Below are 27,086 nucleotides of genomic sequence, written 5' to 3'. Positions count from 1 at the left end.
ATGCCAATGTGCAGATGCTAATAGAGAATATATTAAAATTTTTTGCATAAGAAAAATTCCGAACCTTGTCAAAATATTCCCAACATCTAAATTCCCAAATCATTGTGAATAAATTTGCTTGACAACAATGGCCAACACAAATAAATGTAATACACGTGTAAATAATTTCCCCCTTTCTCTAAAAGGGCACACTAGGAAGGGCAGAGAGGAAGGCTTTATTTGGCATCTAAGTCCCAGGCTTTGGCTTTTCTTTGCAATATTCATTAAGAGAGTCTTGCCCCTCATGCAGCTCAATATCAAAGAAACAAACAACCCAATCCAAAAATGGGCGGAAGACCTAAATAGACATTTCTCCAAAGAAGATATACAGATTGCCAACAGACACATGAAAGAATGCTCAACATCATTAATCATTAGAGAAATGCAAATCAAAACCACAATGAGGTATCATCTCACACCGGTCAGAATGGCCATCATCAAAAGATCTACAAACAATAAATGCTGGAGAGGGTGTGGAGAAAAGGGAACCCTCTTGCACTGTTGGTGGGAATGTAAATTGATACAGCCACTACGGAGAACAGTATGGAGGTTCCTTAAAAAGCTAAAAATAGAACTACCATGTGACCCAGTAATCCCACTACTGGGCATATACCCTGAGAAAACAATAATTCAAAAAGAGTCATGTACCAAAATGCTCATTGCAGCTCTATTTACAATAGCCAGGTCATGGAAGCAACCTAAGTGTCCATCAACAGATGAATGGATAAAGAAGATATGGCACATATATACAATGGAATATTACTCAGCCATAAAAAGGAACAAAACTGAGTTATTTGTAGTGAGGGGGATGGACCTAGAGACTGTCATACAGAGTGAAGTAAGTCAGAAGGAGAAAAACAGGGGTTCCCTGGTGGCGCAGTGGTTAAGAATCCGCCTGCCAGTGCAGGGGACACGGGTTCGAGCCCTGGTCTGGGAAGATCCCATATGCCGCAGAGCAACTAAGCCCATGCGCCACAAGTACTGAGCCGGCGCTCTAGAGCCCACAAGCCACAACTACTGAAGCCTGCGCGCCTAGAGCCTGTGCTCTGCAACAAGAGAAGCCACCGCAAAGAGAAGCCTGCGCACTACAACGAAGAGTAGCCCCTGCTCGCCACAACTAGAGAAAGCCCGCATGCAGCAGCAAAGACCCAGCTCAGACAAAAATAAATAAATTAATTAATTAATTAAAAAAAAAAAGAAATAGAAAAACAAATACCGTATGCTAACACATATATATGGAATCTTTAAAAAAGAAAAAAGAAAAAGAAAAAAAAATTGGTCAGAAAAACCTAGGGGGCAAGACGGGAATAAAGATGCAGACCTACTAGAGAATGGACTTGAGGATACTGGGAGGGGGAAGGGTAACCTGGGACAAAGTAAGAGAGTGGCATGGACATATATACACTACCAAACGTAAAATAGATAGCTAGTGGGAAGCAGCCGCATAGCACAGGGAGATCAGCTCGGTGCTTTGTGACCACCTAGATGGGTGGGATAGAGAGGGTGGGAGGGAGGGAGATGTAAGAGGGAAGAGATATGGGGACATATGTAGATGTATAACTGATTCACTTTGTTATAAAGCACACACCATTGTAAAGCAATTATACTCCAATAAAGATGTTAAAAAAATAAATAATTATTGATAAGGGAAAAAAAAAAGAGAGTCTTGCCCTTGTTCACTAAAGGACAATGAACAAACCTCAAGTTACACAGTAATCAGTGGCAAAATTAATTGCAATCTAGATTGCTCAATATTCCTTCTTCCTTAAGTGATTCTCTTCTGCTTGGAGAAAAAGATAGCTTTATAAACGCTGCCTGCGTTAGTCTAAAGGAGATTAGTTACTTGTTGTAATGAAGGGTAGGAGAGCAAAAGCTGATTTATCTGCAAATCTACAACATAAAATCTTTAATCTGGCACTTCTGTGTATCTCTCTCACAACAATAAAGTTCAGGGAATTCCCTGGCGATCCAGTGGTTAGGGCTCCACACATCCACTGCAGAGGGCACGGGTTCGATCCCTGGTCGGGGAACTAAAAAAGCCTGCCTGCTGCGCGATGTGGCCAATAAATAAATAAATAAATAAATAAATAAAGTTCAGAATAAAGTATTACAAATGCGGAGGTTCCATCTGAATGATCAAAGAGAGATTTGCTATATTTTGAATATCTTTAGTATTAAAATTAATCTGATTACATTCTAATTCTCTGACAATCCATGTATTTTTTATATAGTCACTTTATAGTAACTATAACTCTTCATTCTCTATCTCATATTTAGAACTATAAAATATGAGAACTAAAACGTATCTTATTTTTAATAGATAAGAAATGTAAGGCTTATAATGCTAACATTATTTAATGCTAACATTATTTTTTCCATTTTTCTAATGGCCATCAGAAATACTTTGCTTTTTTTTTTTTTCTTTCCAAAGTATTTTGTCCCGTCATGCTTCAGTTTGGGACCGAAGCATTTTTGGTACAAGACTCAGTTTCTGTGACTACACCCCGAGGGGTGGAGACACTTAAAGATCCCAAAGACTTCCTCTGAGTCCCAAGCATAGAGGAAGTAGGAAGGAATATGAGAAATAAAATGAGAATAGTGGGAGGAAACTGGTAGGTGGTAGAATAAGAGCAAATTAGATCTTCTTTCTCCAGCCACAATCTCCTTAGAGAGAGCAGAAGAAAAACATGCAAGGAAAACATGTTTCTTGTCAAAATATATATGTGAAAATATACATACAAATATGGCTGTCTGAGAATACCTGCCAGACCTGGCTGCTACAATCCAGCTTGGCAGCATTTAAAACTATTTCACTTCTTTATTATCCAGTATAAATGCTTTACACTCATCTTGTGAGGACTGCCATTATTCTGTATCCTAAGATGAAATTAATGACTATTAAAATCAGCTCTATTGCACTGTAAATGGACAAAGCAGATCAATATTAAAACCTCCGTGGTGAGCAATGACTTTTAGAAATTCACTTTAGTCTTTTTTTTTTGTTTTTCTGCAGAATTTATATTGCCCAGAGTCAGCTTAATTTTTTCAGTTACTTTTACTTTATGTTCACTGTAAAAATAAATGCAGTTATGGAATTCCCCAGCGGTTCAGTGGTTAGGACTCTGTGCTTTTACTGCCCACTGGGGCCTGGGCTGAATCCCTGTTTGGGGAACTAAGATCCCACAAGCCGCACGGTGTGGCCAAAAATAAGTAAATAAAAATAAAGCAGTTTTATTCTAGAAGGTAATCAATAATCTTTGAAGAAACTAATACAGAATATTTATCCTTAGTTTGGCTAGAATAATTACAAAAGAAAAATTGATTTTTCCATTACAAAGCAGTGAGCAGATAACGAATAAAATTGTTACAAGAATATCTAAGAAGTTGGTTTATCATTTTTACTAATACATTAAAATTATTAAAAAGTCAGTGTTTCAGAGTCTTGAAAATCAGCTATTTCATTCAATGTGTTTGCTAGAGTTTGATCACCTGCTTGTTCCCATCTTCGTCCTCTGGATGTGCCATTCCCCTCACATAGAATACCTCCATCCTCCAGACTTCCCACGCCCATTCCATGGCCTGCCCTTCTCTCACCTGAAACACATTCCTAACATTCGTCACTCCTGCACCGCAAGTTCTCTCGCATTTGTCTTTCACTTGTATGACACGTATGAAACAATTTGGATTAATTTATGTGCAGCTTATTAGCATTCATAAAGCCATTTGGGGTGCTTCTTAAAAGTACAGTTGTTGGGCTCGTGTTTTCTTTCCATTTCTCCCAGAGTGCCTAGCAGAATGTGGGTATTCAATGAGTTGAATAATCACATACAGCTATCTATTTGTGCCCAGCATGGAAAATCAGAGACAAGGACTGGGAGACACTAACAATAACCTTCAGACAGATGCAACAACACAGAATCCAGAGCACGATTTCCTGCACATTAAGCCAGTCATAGTGGTGTTTAGACTTGCTAGCTTCTTAACCTAAACTGATCCATTGGAGAAGCAATCTATTATAATGGTAAATAACAGGAGCTGTGCAGTCTGATAAATCTGAGTAACTACTGTGCCTCTGCCACCCAAGTGCTGTGACCTTGGGCAAATTATTTAATCTCTACAGGCCCCAACTTCTTCATATTTATGATGGGCATAATGACACCTGCCTCACAGGGCTGTTAAAAGAAATTGTGACAATGCGTGTAAAGAGCTTAGCAGAGTAAAGCTCTCAGTAATGTCATTTATTTCTATTGTTTTTAACTTTTAAAACTTTACAGTTTAGCTACAAAAATATTTCAAGCACTATGGCTTCAATGTCTGCATTATTAAGAGTGGACATAAGTTTGCTTAGCAACCACTCCATTCCACATTTCATAGCTTGGTGGTGCTGCCAATCTCAATACACTAAGGATGGGTACACGATGCAGGCCTAGATCATAGTCTCCACCATCTTGGAAATAGTGATACGTCCAAGGGGTAGACAAGGCAGAGTTAATCAGAGTCCTTCCCAGAGACTGAAGGTGCTAGAAAAAAATTTTCCTTTTTTAACAGGGGTTATTAAGTTAGGGCAATATATTCCTAGAACTGCCGGCGCCATCTTAGCTGACTACACAGAATTAGATTCTCCACAGCAGATGTTGCAGCCAAGATAATTTGAGCCTTTGGATCCCTCTGGACCTAAACCTAGATCCACCCCCAGTCTTAGGAGTTATATGAGGCAATACTTTCCAATTCTGCTCAGTTTGGTTTGGGTTTCTGCAACCAAAATAATTCTCACTAAGAAAACCGTGTATGTCTATTTTGATAGACAAAGATTTTTCTCCATCCCATTCTATCTCTAACTTCAGCGCCTGTCATAAGCTCTATATAGTTTTTTTGTCTAGTTATAAAATGATAATCATAATGTAATCTTGAGAAGTTGCTTGAAATGTATACAAAAATGATGTTCAAAATACCACTAAAAGAAATGCTGAGAATAATTTATTATTCACTTCAGAGTTTAAAGAGTCTTTGAAAAGCTCCGCCTAGCTCACCTATACCCAAGCAAATGTATTCTTCTTGCTTTCCTTTTACAGCTGTCTGTAAAGTTTCTAAATCTCTCAACTAATACGGTAGTTTCTTGTTTAATCTCTAATACCATCTTCTGATGTTTTTGGAACATTGTAGTGGATGTCTGTTGTTTATGCCTGCCTTCCATCCATTTCCCTTTCTTTTGGTAACATCACCTTGATTATCTTTTGAGAAACCCCCACTTTCAGTCCATGTGGAGCCGGGGGAGTTGCCCTATTCCCTGGCTCCGAGGTGAATACGTGACTTAGGCCTGGCCAATCAGAACGTCCCAAACCTCTTGCCACATGCTTGAACATGTATGAGTGAGGTCCAATATTTCTGGCAAAATGATTGGGAAAGAGATATTACAAGGACCTCAGTTCTCTTCAAAATTAATTTATGGATTTAATACAATTTAAATCGAAATCCCAAAGGATTTTTTTAAAGAATGATAAAATCATTCCAAAATTTATCTGGACAAATAAGTAACTATACCAGCCTGCAATTGTTTATTGTTATTTTTCAAATTCTTCTTGACTGGTGTAGTCCACTTGAATTATCAATTATTAAATGTTAAAGTTACAACATACAGTGTGGTTACAAAACACTCAAACAGAAAATCCAGAATCAGACTGCAGAATATAAAAAATTAAATATATACAAAATGGTGCAGTTCAAATCAGCGAGGAAAGGACAGGTCATTCCTATGGTGGCAGATACGTAGCATATTGTACCTCACCCCGGCACATTCATTGCAGACATCACTAATTAAGCATAGCCTTTCCTGCTGAACCCAGATATGACTTTGGAATCTTTCCCCACATGGCACTCCAGGCAGCCCCACCAATCTATCCGACAATGCATCCAAGAGGATTATTTGACAAATGCTGAGATAATCAGCTATTTGGAAAAGTATATAAAGTTAAATCTCTTGCATACCTATGTTAAAATAAACTCCACGTAGATTAAAGAGTTAAATATGAAAAATGAAACCATAAAAGGACTAGAGCAAAGCTGCTGCAAAAGAACATTCTCAGAGAGAAACAGAGAAACTCTAAGATGAGGAGACGTGAGCAAGAGTGGAAAGCAGAGTCTCAGCACTGCCTGGGTTCGTGACATTTCTGAGGCCTGGCTGCTCAGCTTTTTCTGGAGTCCTGAGACCTGTCGGTATCTTTACAATACCTCCACCCTTTTATTTGAACTAGCTTGAATCGGTTTCTGTGCTTTGAAACCAAAAGAGCCTTGAATAAGGCACATGCATTTCTTTAAAAAAAAAAAAAACCTGTTATCAACTGATTTACTAAAAATAAATAAATAAGTCTTTAATTTGTCTGAGTCTCTTTCAATGAAAAATCAAAGCTTCCCATTTTCCAAATGTGAGGTGTAATATTTTATATACATGACAGATTAATTAAATTGAAAGATAAGGATTTAACTTTCTCATCTCTCTATCCCATCAAGTTTACTTTCATAAAGCATTCTAAAAAACTTGCAGGGGCTTCCCTGCTGGCGCAGTGGTTAAGAATCTGCCTGCCGATGCAGGGGACACGGGTTCAATCCCTGGCCCGGGAAGATCCCACATGCCGTGGAGCAACTAAGCCCGTGCGCCACAACTACTGAGCCTGCTCTCTAGAGCCCGTGAGCCACAACTACTGAGCCCACGTGTCACAACTACTGAAGCCCACGCACCTAGAGGCTGTGCTCCACAGCAAGAGAAGCCACTGCAATGAGAAGCCCTCGCACTGCAAGGAAGAGTAGCCCACGCTCACCGCAACCAGAGAAAAGCCCACGTGCAGCAACAAAGACACAACGCAGCCAAAAATAAAATAAATAAAATAAAAATAAATAAATTTATTAAAAAAAAAAACCTTGCAAATTAAAAACAAGAGGGTAAAAGGCGGTAGAAAGAAAGAACGTTGCAGAAAAGCCAAAGTAATTTTTTTTAAAAGCTGCACTTTGGGAATTCCCTGGCAGTCCAGTGGTTAGGACTCTGCACTTTCACTCACAGGCCGGGTTCAATCCCTAGTCTAGGGAACGAAGATGCCACAAGCCACGGGTGCAGCCAAAAAAAAAAAAAGGCTGCACTTCGCATATTCTTAACTAGTTATATGTCAAAGCATTCTAGCAACGTCTTGGGAGCCGGATCATAGAAACCAAAACAAATTTGAGTTTCATAACTCTTTACTCTTCCTAAAAGGTCAATCTACTGATACCATAATCACTGGTACTTTGTTTACATACAAAATTATTTCACGAATTTTGTTTTTACACTGAAATCAAGCACAAATTTTATGAAGGACTCAAGTGTATACTCCTTAGAATGGCAGTTAGTAACTAAATCAACTGTATTTCTCCAGACACAAAATATTAAACTCACCTGAATATACCATCATTTCTGCAGAAGAAGCCAACAACTCCTTTCACTAACCTAGGGAAAAAACCCTTTAAAGGAAGAATATGCTCTCATGCTGTGTGACTATGTAGTGTTTATAAACTAAAATTTTTCTTCTCAATCCCCATAGCCAGCTGACAGAGTTACACTGCCTAAGTGCTTTATAACAAAGCTAAGTGCTGTCCCTGGAGAGAAATCTCAGGGCTAATTCACTATATCCAACCTGCCCCCACATCCTGTCATTTCTTCCTTTGAAACAGTGGCTCTCAATTTTCCACTCCAACATCTCTGAGGCATCAGATGCCCGTGCTAGTAACAGAGGCCAGAGATTCTCTACAGGTATGCAATCTTTGGGTGCCCCAGGCAGTCAGAAGGAGGCTGTCTGGGTAGGAAAAGGTCCCCAGTGGATCTGCTGTCCCCTGGCAAGAAATCACCTGCTTTAAACTGTTTCTTGAATTGAATCTTCCTCTCTATTCTCTGGGCCACCACCATCACCCCCCTCAATGGTTATCACCTCTGCTTTGGATTGCTTTTCACTACAACAGCTGTAGTTTTTCCTACATTTGCTCTTTCCTCTTTGCATTACATCAAGCGCATCCACTGCTGCCAACCCAAAATTCTGTTCCCATCATGTCACTTCCTGGCTCAAGAATGGACTGCATCAGTTCCCCATCCCTTCTATCTCTCCAACCTCTCCCTTTCTCGGCCAGCCTTTTCTCCTTGCTGTATAAATATGTCCCAATTCTTTCCCTTAAAACAAAACAAAATAAAAAACAAACAACTACAAAAGTAAAATCCTTCTTGGATACTTTATTCAACTCTAGTTACCACCTTTGCTTCTTTTGTTTTTCTGAGAAACTTTAAAAAAGTAAGGTCTACTCACTGCCCTCTGCTCTTGTCACTCCGATGAAACTGCTCTTAACAGAATTCTAACAATCCTGTTCTCTAATCACCAAACCCAACGGAATTCTCTTTCCTTCTTGACTTCTCCAGCATCCGAAGATGTTGATCACCCCCTTCTTTTTGAAACTCTTGCCTCCCTGACTTCCACTCCCTGGACCATTTCTTTCCAGATTTCTCTTCCTCCACTCTCATTTTAAATGTAGGGGTTCTGCAGGGTTCCATCCTGTTCCTACTTCTCTTTTTAATTTGCACTCTCTTAATGATTACAGCGACACTTATGGCATTAATCACCACTCCTACCCTAACATCTCATAAATCTTCAACTCATTTCTGACATTTCTCTTGACTACAGACCTGTACCAGCCTTTTGCACCAGGTTGTCACACAGGTTACTCAAATTCAACATGTCCAAACCAAACTTCTTCTCTTCACCCAAAAAACTAGTTCCTCCCCCATTCGTTTTGGTTTCATAGATACCCACTTTCCCAAGCCAAACATCTAGGAATTATCCTCCCTCTCTTTTTCCCTCCCCTTAGGTCCCCAAACTGATCATTTAGACCTGTTGTTTCTATCTCCTTAATATCTTTCAGCTTCACACTGTCCTATCCAGTCTCACTATCCTAATGGTGTCGCAACAGCCTCCTAACTGCTTTCCCTTACCTCATGTCTTGAGCTCCTACACTCCCCATCTGCCACTCTTTCTAAGAGATTGCTTCTTTGTTTAAAGCACTCCTCATTTAAAGCATTTTAAAACCTGGGTGGCTTGCCAGGCCTAAAACTTTTTTTTTTTTAAGTGTTTTTTTTTAAATTAATTAATCTATTTTTGGCTGTGTTGGGTCTTCGTTGCTGCGCGCAGGCCTTCTCTAGTTGCGGCGAGCGGGGGCTACTCTTCATTGAGGTGCGCGGGCTTCTCACTGTAGTGGCTTCTCTTGTTGTAGAGCACAGGCTCTAGGTGTGCGGGCTTCAGTAGTTGTGGCGCAGGGGCTTAGTTGCTCCGCAGCATGTGGGATCTTCCCAGACCAGGGAATGAACCCATGTCCCCTGCATTGGCAGGCGGATTCTTAACCACTGCGCCACCAGGGAAGCCCCTAAAACTTTTGGTAGTACACACTCATCAGCAAACATGTGAGTCTACACACTCATCCTACAAATATTCATTAATGCATACATATTATAGAATATATACAAAATGTAAACATCAAGAATGAATGCGATAAAGATGAAATACATACACTAAATATATACCTGATGAAGTCATACTATCTTAGCTACTGTATGATTCAAAGTACAATACAGTCTCATATAGTTCATTATTCATGATAATGTATTAATCCACATTTCAAATAGTCTTCTTGACAATTTCATTTTTTAGGCTGACTTCTTGACAGGCTTACCTTGAAATGTGACAAAGAGCTCCTACTAGGAGAAATGTAAACTCTACGTTTTTATTATTTATAGTGTTAGAATTATCTTCAATCCACGGTTTCTCTGTGCAAATCTTTAAGCCACTTGCTCATTTTGTGAAGATTAATTTAGTTAAAAGCAGATAATATATCATAAATCCACTCAACCAGGCTCAAGTAAACTGCAATAAGTTGCAATATGATAACAGCAGACAAATTAATAAGGTCACCACATTCAATTCCTGTGCTTTGTGAAGCTTTCACTCTTCCCTTGAGACATCACCTTGTGTATTGAGTGTGTAATGGCATTGTCTTATAAGACTGAGGAAGAGAACCAGGGTTTTTTATACATTAAATATTAATAAAACTCAAGTTCTTTTTTTAGGTTGAAAATATAAACCCCACTAGTGACCACTGCTTGGCACTGCACACAAGGCCCTTGATGATCTGGCCTCTGCCCACCTTTCCAGCCTGCTCTCCAGCTACAAACTTCCCGCATCTTCCCACGCTTTACCTCTCAACACACCAGCTACTCATCACTTTCTTACCTCTGACATGCTGTCTCCTTTGCACTTCTACCTCTGCTTCCAGGGCACCATGTTCTCATCACTTTTAAAGCACTTATCACAGCCTGCTATAACTGTTTCCCTACTAGCCTAAAGGGCAGGGATTACTCCCAATTTTGAATTCCCAGCATCCACCACAACACCTCGTTTGCAGTAGGTACTTAAGGTTGACTGATTGAATGAAAAAGCTCCAAATTCCTCTGGCCTGCTTTCAAGGCCTTGCATAATCTGGCTCCAATTTATCTACCCAGCTTAATTTTCTTCCCCCAAGTCCATTCCTGTTCTCCTTACTTCCTATCGTAGGTCATGCTCATTTTGGCTTTTGCTCAATTTGCCTCCTCAACTTGGACTACCTTCCATCTACAGAGAAGCAACTTGTCCTTTAAGCCTCAGACAAAATTATCCCTTCCCCAATGAAGTCACACTTGACTCTTCCATCCCCCAACTGATCACCTCTTCAGAGAACTCTTGAAGAGTGAGTACTACACATTTCAGCAATTACTCTCTATGTGGTGGTTTTCTCTCCCCAATTTCAGTCTAAGCTCTTTGATGCCAGGGACCACCTTGAACTTCTTTTGCACACTGATCTCTCACAACACACTGCAACATGATGATGCATAGGAGATGCTAGAAGTTCTGAATGACTGGTTGTAGATATCATGGTACAAGGGAGACAGCAGTGAACTGGGTTCCAGTCCGAGTTCCACCACTGATTACTTAGGTGACCTTAAACATGCCACTTAACCTCTTTGGTCATTAATTCTTCATCTGGAAGATGAGACTTTACAATTTTTTAAATTCCAGGTAAGATTTTTCCTCTTGCCCAAAGGAAACAACATTTTTCCCCCTAAAAATCAAGAGAAATTCTGAGACCTTCGGTAACTCACTTAACATTAATGAACTTCAGTGTAATCAACAACAGCCCACTACCTCAAAACTGTGTAAAGGTCAAATGAGAAAATACACATAAAAATGCATAGATAACTTTAAAATCTGGATAAAAACAAACTTAAGGCACTGTCATACTATTTAGTGGGAAATGCAAGCAAGCAGCATCATTTGTTGTTCAGCTGGGTAGGAGAGTATGCTAGCCTAGCCAAGGACAGTGATTGGATCCTTGAATGACTCAATCTGCTCAGCACAGCAGAGCACTGTTCCATAGCCAACAGGCTGCACCTCATCCCTTAGGTACAGAGATACACATTTGATCACAAAGTAAAGTAACCTTTATCCCGTAAGGACTACATAGCAGGGAATACATCAGTTGAAGTTACTGAGTTATCAATTGAGATCTAAGTGAAAGCCTGGTTATGGTTTCTAAAAATGCTCTTAGAATTTTCATAACCACTCTGTATTAGAACCAATAAATTTCTCATATTTTTCTAATAATTTAGAGGGCATATTTTAGCAAGAAGGGGAACTCTATAAGAAATAATCTGGTTACAAAGACATGGCTTCTCATATAAACATGTCTAATCATTCAAGTGAAATACAAAGAGGCTAGTTAAAAAGAAAAAACAGAGAAACACAAAACATCCTGACAATTTAGTGGTTCTTTAAGAGATAGACTGATGAATATACATGGCAAAGTCTCAAAGAAAATGTAAAATGTTTTCTCTAGGAGACTCTCAACTTTTCCAACATACAGTGAAGAAAGTGGCAGTGTAGGAACCCAAACTAGCTTCTTCAAATGAGCAGCCTAATAATGTCAGCAGTATTCGTTACACGTCCCCTAACATACACAGAGCCAGTCATATTATATAAGACACTCAAGATCTCAATCTATTCTAGATATAAAAATTGTTTTCAACTCTGAAATTAAATTTCATGTCAGTCCACTTCCTCTATACACCTAACCATTTTCTTTTCAATAGATTTGATAACAATACTTTTAGAATCATATTTACACAATAAAAGATGATTTTCCAACAATATTCCAATGAGAATTGCTTCAAAAATGTATTGATCTTTTCTCAAATATCAAACCTTAAGCTGGGGACTTCCCTGATGGTCCAGTAGTTAAGACTCCTCACTCCTAATGCAGTGGGCCTGGGTTTGATCTCTGGTCAGGGAACTAGATCCCACATGCCACAACTGAGAGCCCGCATGCCCAGACACTATAAATATCTTAGAGGAAAACATAGGCAGAACACTCTATGACATAAATCACAGCAAGATCCTTTTTGACCCAACTCCTAGAGTAATGGAAATAAAAACAAAAATAAACAAATGGGACCTAATGAAACTTAAAAGCTTTTGCACAGCAAAGGAAACCATAAACAAGACGAAAAGACAACTCTCAGAATGGGAGAAAATATTTGCAAACTAAGCAACTGAGAAAGGATTAATCTCCAAAATATACAAGCAGCTCATGCAGCTCAATATCAAAGAAACAAACAACCCAATCCAAAAATGGATGGAAGATCTAAATAGACATTTCTCCAAAGAAGATATACAGATTGCCAGCAAACACATGAAAGGATGCTCAAGATCACTAATCATTAGAGAAATGCAAATCAAAACCACAATGAGGTGTCACCTCACACGGTCAGGCTGGCCATCATCAAAAAATCTACAAACAACAAGTGCTGGAGAGGGTGTGGAGAAAAGGGAACCCTCTTGCACTGTTGGTGGGAATGTAAATTGATACAGACACTTTGGAGAACAGTATGGAGGTTCCTCAAAAAACTAAAAATAGAACTACCATATGACCCAGCAATCCCACTACTGGGCATATACCCTGAGAAAACCATAATTCAAAGAGAGACATGTACCACAATCTTCACTGCAGCACTATTTACAATAGCCAGGTCATGGAAGCAACCTAAATGTCCATTGACAGATGAATGGATAAAGAAGATGTGGCACATATATACAATGTAATATATTACTCAGCCATAAAAAGAAATGGAATTGAGTTATTTGTAGTGAGGTGGATGGACCTAGAGTCTGTCATACATAGTGAAGTAAGTCAGAAAGAGAAAAACAGATACCACATGCTAACACATATATATGGAATCTAAAAAAAAAAATGGTTCTGATGAACCTAGGGGCAGGACAGCAATAAAGACACAGACGTAGAGAACGGACGTGAGGACACAGATCGGGGTGGGCAGGGGGGAGCTGGGACGAAGTGAGAGAGTAGCACTGACATATACACACACTACCAAATGTAAAATAGATAGCTAGTGGGAAGCAGCTGCACAGCACAGGGAGATCAGCTCGGTACTTTGTGACCACCTAGAGGGGCGGGATAGGGAGGGGGGGAGGGAGATGCAAGAGGGAGGGGATATGGGGATACATGGATACTTACAGCTGATTCACTTTGTTATACAGGAGAAACTAACAAAACATTGTAAAGCAATTATACTCCAATAATGACATAAAAAAAAGAAAATGAGAGCCAATAAAATATGTATACACATTAGAAAAAAAAAAGAGCCCACATGCTGCAACTAAAAAGATCCTGAATGCCACAATAAAGATGTCACACGCAGCAACGTAAGAACTGGCACCGCCAAATAAATAAATTAAAACAACAACAACAACAACAACTTAAGCTGGACACGATGCTCTTTCCTAACCTCCTCTTGAACACTTTTTGATGTGTAGTCTAATTCAAATATAAATTCTAGAAGCTTTCTGGATAGACCCCATTTCCAGCACACAGGATACAGTAAATTCAACATACAATATGATAGAAGAGTAGTCACCCCTTCATGCTGAGAATCTGTGAATTTCAGCATATCTTAATATCAGTGCTAAGAGACATTAGTCAAAACTACTAGCACACGGTTATTAGCAAGTTTTAAGGTTCTGAACAGCAAGTGTGAAGGAATAGGGAAAATCAGAGGGATGAAAAACTAAATGTAAAACTTAAGGATAAAAAAGTTGGCCTATACAAGAGATGACAGGAAAACAAGATTAGAAAAAGGTGTTTGCACGCAAGAAGTGCAAACTCATTCTTGAAGTGTTCACCTAAAACAACTTATTCTTGTCATGTATGTCTTTTCAAGTAAAATGGAGCCTTGGATTTTAACAACATGTTATCCTGGTTATTCTGAGAGTGCCTGTTAACTCACAGCATACCTTCATGACCTAGTCCTACCCTCCTCATTCAGACTTTGTTTTCATTACTGTTGTTTACTGCTGTATTCCCAGTCCCCAAAAAGGCTCCCAGCACATAAACTGTCAAATGAATAACAACCCTGTGAGGAGGTATTATTACTATGCTGGTTTTACAGATGAGGAAACTAAGGTGGAGCAAGGGTGAGTAACTTGCCTAGCGGTTACAAACCACTAGCCAGAAACATACCCAGGTCTAGCTGACCACAAAGTCCTCATTCGTCCTCTACCCTCACTGGGCAAAATGACTTCTTCCTGTCTCTCACTTGTGTCTTTACTGGTGGCAGCTTTCTCCTTAGGGGAAGGCTCAATTCAAACTTCAACTTCTCCATCAGCCTTTTCCTGGGCATCCTCAACCTCTGATGCCCACGACGGTCTTCTATAGATCTCTCCTTCTTTTGTGCTGCGCCCTCTCCAGAGTTCTATTCTCACACCGCTTTTAGCCCTTTGCTGTACTATTTCTTAACTCTCTCTTACCTCAACTCCAAACTTCTTGAGGGCAGGAATCAGATACTATCTTCAAGCACCTCTGGCACGTGGTAGAGCTGAATAAATGTTTGATGTATGAATGAATAATCCCTACAAATCCATGAGATAAAAAAAACCCTTAGCTCACTCAGTTCCCTAACCACAGGCAACCAGAGACTAGTTTTCCTTTGCTGGGGGGTGGTAAGGGCATGCCTGAAATTCCCTGCCCACACCACAAAAGAGCATCACTGTGCTATGTTAAGGCAGTTTTTCAAGTTTTGAGACATCTAATGGAAGGACCATACAGTTCCAAAACTTTAAGGGCTAATCATAAAAATCCATCTTTTAAAAGTAGCTTTTGGATTTCCCTGGTGGCGCAGTGGTTAAGAATCTGCCTGCCAAGGCAGGGGACACGGGTTCGAGCCCTGCTCCGGGAAGATCCCACATGCTGTGGAGCAACTAAGCCTGTGCGCCACAACGACTGAGCCTGCGAGCCACAACTACTGAAGTCCGCACGCCTAGAGCTCGCGCTCCACAATGAAGAGTAGCCCCCGCTTGCCACAACTGGAGAAAGCCCGTGCACAGCAACTAAGACCCAACGCATCCAAAAAAAAAAAATAGTAGCCTACCTGGGACTTCCCTGGTGGCGCAGTGGTTAAGAATCTGCCTGCCAATGCAGGGCACACGTGTTCAAGCCCTGGCCCGGGAAGATCCCACATGCCACGGAGCAACTAAGCCCGTGCTCTAGAGCCCGCGAGCCACAACTCCTGAAGCCCGAGCGCCTAGATCCTGTGCTCCCCAACAAGAGAAGCCACCACAGTGAGAAGCCCGTGCACAGCAATGAAGACCCAATGCAGTCAAAAATAAATAAATAAATAAAGTGGCCTTCCTGGATGGGACACTAGCTCTCAATTTTACATGTTTGGTTCAATTAAATCACTGTTTTCAGTGATTTTACATATTCTAAGCAATTTTATTTTTATATCCCTTGGCTTGAAAGTTCAATTTCATACTTCCTGACACATATAAGAACAAAAACTACTTGTCTTTTACAAAATGGGAAAATAAAATAGAACCTGTGTGTTAGGTAAATAGGCATTCAATAAATGTTATGCTGCCATTTGTAAACCCTCCTTCTAAAAGCACATGTGGCCTATTTTAGGCTAATGAATATTGGGAAGCATTTACTAGATGGATGACTTTCATTTAATTGGTATGAATACCAGGTTCAAATTATATCTAAACAAAAACTGGATTTTTAAAAAAATATGGGGTAAAGAGTTGAAATGTCTGCCCACCACCACTGAGCACCACATAAGGAGTACTACAGTCAATATTCTGGCTCTAAGAATTTATAACCGAATTCTTAGCTAGCCCCATTTCAAGGTACACATTTATGGTAACAACTTTTTTACACACATACCACCCAAGCCATGATCTATAATTTTACTCCTTTTATTTGCACTAATTTCTGAGCAATGTCTAGCCCCACCTAAGTGAGATATAAATAAGATTTATAAATAGGATATTATAAAGGTGGGACACTGGAATTTCACAACTGGAGCACATTAAAATATTTACTTGGAAACTAACATTTTCCCAAATATTTACCAGCAGATTTAGAAAAAAGTGACAATCACTTTGCCAAGCTGGACTTCTGGCCTCTCAGTTTGATGACTGGCTCCTTCCTACCTCCACTCCACACCCCTTCCCTTCTCTTCTTCCTCTGCCAGGAATACCCTCCTGACTCATCTCTGCCTATGTCCATCACTTCCTTGGAGACCTGGCTCAAGATTCAGCTCCTTGAAAAATTCCTCCCTGACCAATACATTTTCCACTAACTACTTCCTAACTTTGCGTTCCCTTGGCATTTATATAGTTTGCACTCCGTAATCTATAACTTGTAAGTTGTTTTGCACTTTTCTATCATTTCCCCAACTAGACACCAAATAGACACATCATCTTTTATATTCTGTTCTATATAGCCAGCAATAAATGCTTCTTGAATGACTGAAATCATCAGTGAAAGAAGGCCGATTGCTCAAAAATTTCTGAATATTACCTCCAACATGCATGAGTCCTTCAAATAGATGAGATTTAATTTTGAGATTTAGTAAATCATAAATTTAGTAAATCCATAAATTCATCACAAAAGACCCAGGTAACAGATCACATGCATACTTAAAGAATAATCCTAGCTATTCAAACATAACTTGAGATTTAACATTTCAGGCTTCTAATAAGCTTAAAGCCTTGAGGCCTGTGAATGGTAGGAAGCTGGCACCAGTCTCCTGCAAAAGGGGCAAAACTCTAGTTGGCAGTAAATGTTCAAACACGTGAGCCTCCACTGTTAAACAAGGCTCATTAACCACACAAACTTGCTGTTTCAGCTTTCTGGCTTCAATGAAGTGCTATGATCTCCTTTGGTTATTGTTGAGAGCCAATGATGGGTTAAATTCCCATAAATTAACCAGCGTTTTGGTGGTTTGCCCAAGCATACCGCTGGCACCGGTGTGGATGAATTTTTTTTTTTTTTTTTTAACAGACCCGCCTGCCCTGGGGAGCCAGAGGTGAGCGAAGAAAGCGCCAACCCGGCACTTCTCAGGAGGCAAACGGAGACCTCCAGAGCTTCGTTCCGTCCCCCTCTAGTTCTTAGTGTCAGCTTATCGTGCAGAGGCGGGGCTTCCAGCACGGCTGCTTCTTACTAAATCTCAACCGAGTCTTCCTTGGGGATTGCAAGCCACACTTCGGCGGCTGCCCAACTTTTCCTGTAGGGAGCATCAGTTTTTCCATCCTCAAAGCCCCAGCAGACGGGGTTTGGGGAGAGCCGGGCTACCAGTAGAGAGGAAGGTGAGGACCCGGGGGGCGGGGGAGAGGGAAGGGGCTGGCCCAGCAAAGCGGGTAGGGTGGCAGAAACAAAGTGAGCGCCGGGTTAGCCCAGCGCCGCCCGCCCGCCCGCCCGCCGGCCCCGCTCACCCTCCAGCAGCACCTCCTTGCCCGCGCGCTTCAGCGCCTGCACGGCCTGGTCGTGGGTGGCCTGGCGCAGGTCGGTGCCGTTCACCGACAGGATGGCGTCGCCCAGCCGCAGCGCCCGGCTCTGGTCGGCCGCCAGTCCCGGGAAGATCTTGGAGATGAGGATCGGCATCCGGTTCTCGCGGCCGCCCTTGATGCTGATGCCCAGGCCGCCCGCCTCCTGCTTCACCACCCGCACCCGGCGCACGGGCGGTGACGCGCCCGCCTCGCCCGCCGGGCCCCGCGGCGGCGCGGGTGGGCTCGGGGGGCCCAGGCCGCGGCTCGGGCTCCCAGGCAGCGAGTCGCCCGCGCCGCCGCCGTTCGGGAGGCCGTTGAAGGCGGCTGCCGCGGGCCCGAGAGCGGGTTCAGGCTCAGCCGCCGCGGCGTCGCCCGTCAGGCTCAGGCTCTCCCCGCTCAGCTCGGCCACCACTCGGACCCAGCGCTCCCTCAGGAGCAGCTCCACCAGCCCCGCTTTGGTGGCCCGCGTCCACACCGCCATGGCCGGCCCCGCTCCCGCCGCCGCAGTCGCCGCAGCTACCCTCATTCCAGTCAGGCAACCTCGGCGCTTCCCCCTTCCCGCCCGAGGGGGCGGGCCCGCCGCCCCCCTTCACCGCGGTGATTCATTATTCATGAGGGGCCACGCCCACCTTCCGGAGGGGCGGGGAGAGGCCGGCCGAGCTGCTTCCGGGAGGTTAAGGAGTTGACCGCAGTCCAGTGGGTTACAGTTTACCGGACGTGGGCAGCTCTAGCGAAGTGGGGCTTGGTCTCACCTTCTCCCTCCTACGCCTCCGATCTCCCCACCCCCAGCTCCTGACCTCTACCGTGCAATTCACCAGAGCTGCCTGGGCACGGAAAGCAAAATCAGCTTCGAGAGGCACTTTGCAATCCTGCAAGACCGAGTTGCACGTTCACTTGCATTGACTGGTTCGTTAAGTATTTGCAGAATGCTCCGCAGTGTGCTCCCTTTGAGGCCTGGAGAGGAGCTGGATAAAACGTGCCACAGGTGAGAGCTGGCGGTCTAGTGGGGGAGGAAAACGGAGAACCAACCAACCTGATGTGATATTATGTGGTTAAGTGACATGTAGAAAACGCCCTGAGAGCAGAGTAGAAGAAACATTTAGTTGGGCCTGGGGACAGCTTCACAGAGGTGACAGTGGAAGCTCAATAGTCCACCTAGGCAATAGGTCCAGAGGCATGAACCAAAGCATTTGTCACTCTGCTTTGTAATCCCGTTTACTTGCCAGTAATGCCAGAGGAGACCATATCTTCTTTAGCCCTGCAGCCACAATAGGTAGGCCTCAAAGATATTTGTCGAATGAGTTACTTAGGAAGATGCCAGAATTCCAATGTGAACAGAGTACAGGGTCAGTGGCGATGGCAGAATATGAATGTAAAAAGCCTCATAGAACCAAATATTGGAGTGTTTGGACTTGAATTTGTAGATCTAACTTTCTCACCCTGGAGGCCTTGGCCTTATGTTGGAGCAAGTGCATATGAGCCTCCCCAGAACTGCACACTGCAGGGCCTGCAGCAGCTTTTATACAAAGACATGGGTGATACAATCCACCTGGTTCTTCCAGTTTCATGGGCTTGAAGAGCTGAGGAAACTGAGGCCCAGAAAGCCAAAGACTCTGGCTGGAAGCCCACAGTGGAGAAACAGAGACAACTCAGGTCTCCCATCCTCCTGGTTCAGGGCTTTTAAAAACAGACAAACAAAAAAACATACCCCAGACCTCAAAGATGAGGGTCCAGAAATCACGCTGCTGAGAGAGATCTCAAAAACGTGACGTCAATGAGCCCTCTTTCCTTTTTTTTTTGGGAAAGAAAAGCAAAATCCCCATATTTTCATGTGTGGGGGGGTGCCAGCAGAATAAGCGAGTACCAATTCCTGTAAAAGGGGCTATATACCTGCTTGCTCATGAAGTACATGTTGAAGCTTGTAAGCCATGTCCATGCACCACTCTGAATGCACATTCGTGTGTGGGCGGAAACTTTCAAACAGCCTCCTATACCAGGAGTTAAAACAATAGAAATAGAGACTGGAAATCACCCAGAGCCCAAATGAAGAAAGAATTCAAAATGAGAAAAGTATCTTACCCAAAAAAATCATTACAGCAGAATCCTCTTTGCAATTAGCGGAGCAGAATTTTCCAAGCTGCAAGTGTCAGGAGAAGCTCAACCCTCCAGCCCTCTCCTAAATCAATTGCAGTGAGGCCAGCTCGCTGTTCCGGCAGGTCCCAATGTGCTGAAGTGCACCTGCAGTCACAGACATTTCTGGCTTTGCTCCAGCTGAGGCGCGAACCCCCAGATGCCTGAGTTATGTGAAATTTCTGCTTATTAGAGAGCACCTGGCAGTGACTCCTTAGAGGATGAGCACAACTTTGAAACTTTTACATACATAATTGCCCAGAGATTGGGCACTTGAGGACACCTTTATTAGCAAAAGGGAAGTGCTGGAAATTCTTTCCAAAAGTGTCAAGACCTTTTGGTCAGTAGAATTGAAGGAAGTCAGTGATCTTCCAAATAAATAGTAAGTGAGGGCACTTACATAAGGTAGTAATTTAATCCTGGGAAGAGGAAAGGTAATCGAGATTGATATTGGGATTACTTGGGGGTATTTACTTTAAAAATTATTTTCAAATATAGCCATAAAAGTTTTCCAAACTATTGAGCTGTTTTGACAAGGTCTTGCATCAGAACCTAATTTTCCACATTCTCTTTCATCACTACAGATTGGCCAAACTCATCCAGTGTCTCCCGATGATGCCTTGCACATTCCTGCCAGAGTCCATCCTTCCAAACACTTCCTGCCCCTTTCAACCACTTTCCCACCGAGCAAGATCTCATCCCAGTTTTCCCTGGCTGCCCAATTTGCTGGGGTTTTTCCTTTGAACAATTTTATTCTATGCCTCGCTTGTTCGTCCAAGTAGATTATAAAATACAGGAGGGCAGGAACCACCCATTGACTTCTTTTTGTTCCCCAGTCTTCCAAAAATACCGCCTTGCAGAGAAGGAACTCATTAAACATGTGATTGATTGAAATTCAGTGCCTCCTGCACTGTAGTCATTTCAAATAATCCCTCTGAAGGTTACTGGTTCCTTGCAGAGTGAAAATTACCATCTAGGAAATCTCAAGTAGTCAGTGGAAATCTACTTACTGTGGATAATGAAATCTGAAATAAAAAGGGTACACATCTGTTCCCACGGTTTCTTAGGGATGGCGAGACAAGCTTAGATAATTCTTTGAACAGGCGTGTTATTTTGTCTACCTCTAAAAAAGGGAATGGCTGAGGTAATTCCCAATCACCTTCCATTCCTGTCACCTATCAGTAGGTATTCTCCTCTGCTCAAGCTGTTATTTGTTTTCTCAGAACAAGGCAGGCATCATTGCTACTTCAAAATGAGGGGGTTGGATTAGCTCTCTCAGTTCCATGATTTCCTACAATTCTATTACTCAGGCTCTGATTCTATACTCTCTCAAAAGCCAGTGGTCTTTTTTTTTCTTCTCCCTCATAGTAGACGTACAATATAGCATGGTAATTAAAAGCACAAGGTTCAAATTGTAGTTTGGCCAATTACTAGTTATATGACAATGGTCAAGGGCCTGAGGTCATGGGCCTCAGTCTCTTCTTCAGAAAACTTCAGACACCTTCTACCTCCAAGTGTGGTTGTAAGGGTTGACTGGGGTGATGTCTGCAAAGTGCTTAGCAACACTGTACCTGATGCACTGTAAGAGTTCCATTAAAAAGTACCGCTGCTGTTATATTATTACCTGTTGACCTTTAGCAGCAGCAACAATAAAACCTTTGGTAGAAACTCTCTAGCTGAGAGTCTATACTTTATCTAGGAATGAGTCTGCCATAATACTATTTGACTCCAGGCTTAAAGGGCAAATGGCCAAATTAATTTCGGTGACAAACAGATCTTGTGTAAAGCTACACTTTGGCTGAAAGGGAGTACATATTGCCAAAAGTCCGTCAAAGGAAAGAATTAGTGGATCTGGGGCTGCTTCCAAGGTTTGAGTGTTGTGTAATTTCATAAGGAAAGAGGGCCCCAGGCAAAACTGCAGCCCTTAGCAAGCCTGAAGGTCATACCACAAAGGCGGCCTGATGCCAGAGGAACAAAAGAGCTGCTCAGTTACTACTAAAGAAGAGGCCAAAGGGAGAAATAAACTTGTAAGATAACCAATCCAACATCCAACTCTGAAAAAGTACCCATGCATTCTCTTCCCCCATTAGAGGACAGTGAGATCAATTGTCCCTTTCAACAGTACTACTTTGCCTTCCAGGAGAAATATCCTAAAACGTATTTTTCTCTCCAGCACAAACATGAAGTGAAAGAGGAAAAGGTGCATATATCCTTTAGCTGATGCAAGCGCATTTTAAAATTCATCCTGCCAAGATAAATCACTATCCATCTGAAACCCACAAAAAGGGATTAACTATCTCAGTGCGTTATAACTATGAAAACCCACATCTGCTAACCACATTCCTAATGAGAAGCAGCTGGTGACAGTTTTGTTGCTCTGTGACTTTCTTTTTAGGAAAATATTAACAAGGATATAACAAGAAGAAGGTTAGTTTCATTGAATTCACCTAGTTATGGAAAATCACTGGTGTTTTTTATTGACAGTCATGGAAATTACATAATTTCCCATGAAATTCAAATAAGGTCCAAAAATAAAAATCCACTTTCCTCCCATACCAGTTCTAACAGAATTTCCAGTGCCTCACAATAACACTTGTAGTCTTCTAGTCAGCGTAAACTCTCATTCTTCATATACCATTGAACACCAGCTTGTGTTTATTGATGCCTATGGCATTTCCAGGCCTTCGTCTGACATCTTTAACTTCCTCCTGAGTAAGTTAATGCAAACAGCCAACTGGGGAGGGATCACGGACCCCTTTGGGAATCAGCTGCCTACTGTGGACCCACCTCAGACAAATGCACATTTGTGTAAAACTCAGCATTCAAACTTGGGGGCTCACAAAGCTCCTGAAGCCCTTCCACAGACTCTGTTATGGGCTGAACTGTGTCCCCTCAAAATATACAGGTTGAAGTCCAGACCCACAGTACCTCAGAATGTGACTGTGTTTGGAGATAGGGTCTTTAAAGAGGTAATTAAATTAAAATGAGGTCATTAGGGTGGGCCCTAATCCAATATAACTGTTGGCGCAGAGATTAGGACACAGACACACACATAGATAGGGAAGACCATGTGAAGACTCAGGGAGAAAAGGGCCATCTACAAGCCAAGGAAGGGGGCCTTAGAAGAAACTGACCCTGTTAATATCTTGATCTCGGACTTCTAGCCTCCAGAATTGTAAGAAAATGAATTTCTGTTGTTTAAGCTACCCAGTCTGTGATACTGTTATGGCAGCCCTAGCAAACTAACACAAACCCCCAAGTCAAGAACCTACACAACAGCCTGTTTTTTGCCTCCCTAACTCCCAGTCTCTTCTGTCCCTTACTTACACAAATGGGCATTTTTACTGTGCCATTCCTTTGAATCTGAGTGGTTCGTAACTATATCTTCTACTGAGTGATAATTCTTAACCACAGACTTCAAGGCCCATTCCTACCTGGCCTTATTTCTCACTATACATTGACTTAAGGGCTCTTTATCCAAATCTACTTATCTAAGCTACTTAGCTTTCCTCTGTGGAAACCACTCTACACTTACCTTTCCTAGGAACCTCCCCTGATTCTTAGTCACCCTCCCAGGTGCACCCAGTACTACGGCCTGCCCTTCAGCCTCATTTTCCTCCATTTCCGATCTGTGCTGTGTTTCAGACACATGGAACTACTGGTGAACCCTTGGAGAGGCTATGCTCTCGCTTCAGACCTTTGCACTGAGAATGCTGCAGGAAGGCTTCTTTTCTTCTCCTTTCCACGTTGCTAATTACTACCCAATTCTCAAGGACTATCTCCTACCTTCAACCCACCGGTTAGGTGCCCCTTCTCTGTGCTCATCTCTAATGTTGATCGGCTTGTTTCTCTCCCCGACTAGGCTGTGAAGTTCTTGAGGGCTGAGATCATCTTAGCAGGCACTCAATAAATGTATGTTAAGTGAGTATTAAGTTCTAAAAACAAAGGACTGACACAAAGCTAAGCCTCAATATCTAGATTTGGGTACTTCCCTGGTGGTGGCGTAGTGGATAAGATTCCAAGCTTCCAATTCCAAGCAGGGGGCCCAGGTTCGATCCCTGGTCACGGAACTAGATCCCACATGCATGCCGCAACTAAGAGTTCACATGCCACGACTAAGGAGCTGGTGAGCTGCAACTAAGGAGCCGGGGAGCCGCAAATAAGACCTGGCACAACCAAATAAATAAATAAATATTAAAAAAAAAATCTAGATCTGTGCTGTCCACTAAGAAATCCACTAGCCACACATGGCTATTTAAATTAAAATTTAAAAAAAAATTTTTTTTTGGCTGTGCCACACAGCTTATGGGATTTTAGTTCCCCAACCAGGGATTGAAACTGGGCCCTTGGCAGTGTGAGCACAGAGTCCTAACCACTGGACCACCAGGGAATTCCCAGATTAAAATTAAATAAAATTTAGGGCTTCCCTGGTGGCGAAGTAGTTAAGAATCCGCCTGCCAATGTAGGGGACACGGGTTCGAGCCCTGGTCTGGGAAGATCCCACATGCCATGGAGCAACTAAACCCGTGCGCCACAACTACTGAGCCTGCGCTCTAGAACCCGCGAGCCACAACTACTGCAGCCCGTGCTCCACAACAAGAGAAGCCACTGCAATGAGAAGCCCATGCACCGCAACAAAGAGCTGCCCCTGCTCGCCGCAACTAGAGAAAGCCCACGTGCAGCAACAAAGACCCAACACAGCCAAAACTAAATTAATTTAAAAAATGAAATAAAATTTAAAATTCAGTTCCTTTGTCACACTAGCCACATTTCAAGTGCTCAAGAGCCAAAAGTGTCTATTGTACAGCACAGATACAGAACATTTCCACCACCATAGAGAATTTATTGGACAGTACTGATCTACATCATAAAATGCCTTGAGATATGATAGAAAAAGATAACACATTAGGAGAAAAAGAAGAGGTCATGCATATGTAATTTACACAATTAGTCAAATAGCCAAAACACATAAAAAAGTGAGCAATCTCATTAGTAAACAGGGAAATGCAAAGTAAAATATAATTTTTCACCCATTAGATGGGCTAAAACTAAAGACTATCACTACAATGGCAAAGTATAAGGAAATGAGTGCTTTCAAACCCTGCTGATGGACATACAGCCAACTCCAAAGGACAACTAAAAGTGAAAGAAAATGAACACAGTATGAGTTAGCAATTCCACTCCCAGGAATTAACCCTAGAGAAATACCCCCCCGTGAGCACTGGCAGATAACACACTAGGTTGTTCATTACAACACTCTATATGGTTTACACATAAGACTGCCCACAGAACTCACCCTTAGAGCTAAATCGAGTGCTCATCCAGAGCAAGAAATGCTTAAACATCTTCTCTGCAGCCTGTGGAATGGAAGATCCTTTGCATACCATGCCTGCTAATCATATTTACTGGGTCCCTACAGCCAAGAGACTGTGGGGGAATAATTATAAGAATGCCACCTGGGCTTCTAATGAACCATTGTGTGACAATGGGAAAAATCCCTTTCTTCTCCTCTTGGTCTCCATTTCCATGAGTATAAAAATGAGGCCAAGGGCCACACAGTTTTCTTTCAGCAACCTTTGTGCCTCCCTCCCCCACTCCCACCCCCAACAACCTGAAGAGCTCTTCTTTTATCTGTATCGCATGTTTCCGTTCAGAACAAAGTTCCATTTGAAGAAAGTTTCGATGCTTAAAAAAAAAAGCTTTAAAACCCTCCAAACTAGACGATCTCTAACTTTCTTCCAATATTCCAAGATTTTAGTTTCTCTCAGTCTAATTTGCTGTAATCTCCCTGGTAAAGGTTGCATTATCCATTCAAAGATCCGATTACTAGCTACTATATGAGAAAAGTGAATTTTTAAAGCATTTGAGTCAGGTTAGCAAACATGACCTTTCTCAAGTTGGTCTCAGACCAAAATTTTTCTGTAAAATTCGAGTATGAGCAGCAGTCTGCAAAATGCCTGAAAAAGAAACATAATGCGCCTAGGTTACACAAATCCCTGAAGTAAAATCACCCTAAAACACATGCAACGAAGTGTCCTCTTACTTATACTGCTTTGCCTTTCCCTTCCCCCAGTTTCTCTAACTTGCCCCAATCAGTTTCTATTTCATTTGTATTCAAAGTTCTCTACTTAGGAAGAATTTCAAGGCCCAAAGCTTTTACTTCCCATACCATTTATGGAAGTCCAAATGACTGGCTGGAAATGTTGCAAAGGAATGCTTTCTACTTTCAGACAGTTTTACTTCTTCACTCAGATGATCTGTGAGCCCTCTCCGTCAGAATTACACCCAACACAATCCACAAGGTTTCAGAATATGTTTAAAGTTAAGTAAATCAAGTCTTAAACTATATTCCAGTTAATAAAGAGTCTCTGAATTTATAGCTCTACAGTCAGGGAAAAGCAAGTGAGTTAATATTTAAGGCATCCTAGCCTCCCTCTGGTCATATTCACTGTAGATCAGTGACTTGAACTTTGGTTTCAATCACACAAAAGAAGACCTAAAACATTTCTTAGAAAGGGCAGGATCTTCCAGTCCAGTCTATTCGTAATAGATTATTACTGTTTGTAATAGTGCAGTCTAATGCAGACTGGGAGAATATGTCTCACTAAGAAAATTTATTCAAGCAAGAGTAAAGGTATTTTACACAAATGACCTAAAAAGTTGCAGCTATTTGTTTAAATTACTCTTATCGCTGTAAAAAACATATACAGGTGGGGTAGAGAAGTGGCAACCATTATAAACCTTGCTGTCTCTGTTCTCTCTTAGCAAACCTGAAATAGGCTGTCCTTCATATTATAAATTATTGGGCTCTGTTTCTCTCTCTTATCACCTCTGTTAATTCTCCTCCTACACACCTACTTTAAATTCTCACATTTTTTTTCCCTTTCCAAACTGGAGGGTGGGGTTCATCTCAGCAAAAATGTTTTTCATCAGCAATTTACCCATGATGTCATCAGAGCCCTCATATTTCTGTCTATACTACAG

General features: G+C 41.9%; 1 protein-coding gene and 1 long non-coding RNA gene across 7 annotated transcripts in view; one reads left to right on the top strand and one right to left on the bottom strand.

Annotated features, from left to right (window-relative positions):
- SNTB2 (syntrophin beta 2) overlaps nt 1-18,621 on the bottom strand; it is a 99,356-nt gene extending 80,735 nt beyond the window's left edge. For all 5 annotated transcript variants that reach the window (XM_082436082.1, XM_082436083.1, XM_082436084.1 and 2 more), the window contains exon 1: nt 17,919-18,621. In XM_082436082.1, coding sequence (XP_082292208.1) covers nt 17,919-18,498 — 580 coding nt within the window. In that variant the 5' untranslated portion in view covers nt 18,499-18,621. The remainder of the gene's footprint in view (nt 1-17,918) is intronic.
- Nucleotides 1,374-26,704, top strand: LOC309648050. Of its 2 annotated transcripts, XR_014256439.1 has the most exons (3): nt 1,374-17,792; nt 18,791-18,957; nt 20,687-26,704. It is a non-coding gene; the product is annotated as an uncharacterized lncRNA (long non-coding RNA). The 2 variants fall into 2 exon arrangements; XR_014256440.1 differs by lacking the exon at nt 1,374-17,792 and having other exon boundaries at nt 18,655-18,957.
- Nucleotides 26,705-27,086: the final 382 nt, after the last annotated feature.

This window comes from Balaenoptera physalus, assembly GCF_965194825.1.
Source record: "Balaenoptera physalus genome assembly, chromosome: 19".
NCBI lineage: Eukaryota > Metazoa > Chordata > Mammalia > Artiodactyla > Balaenopteridae > Balaenoptera > Balaenoptera physalus.
Note: the sequence above shows the minus strand (reverse complement) of the source record. Positions and strands in the feature narration are given on the sequence as shown.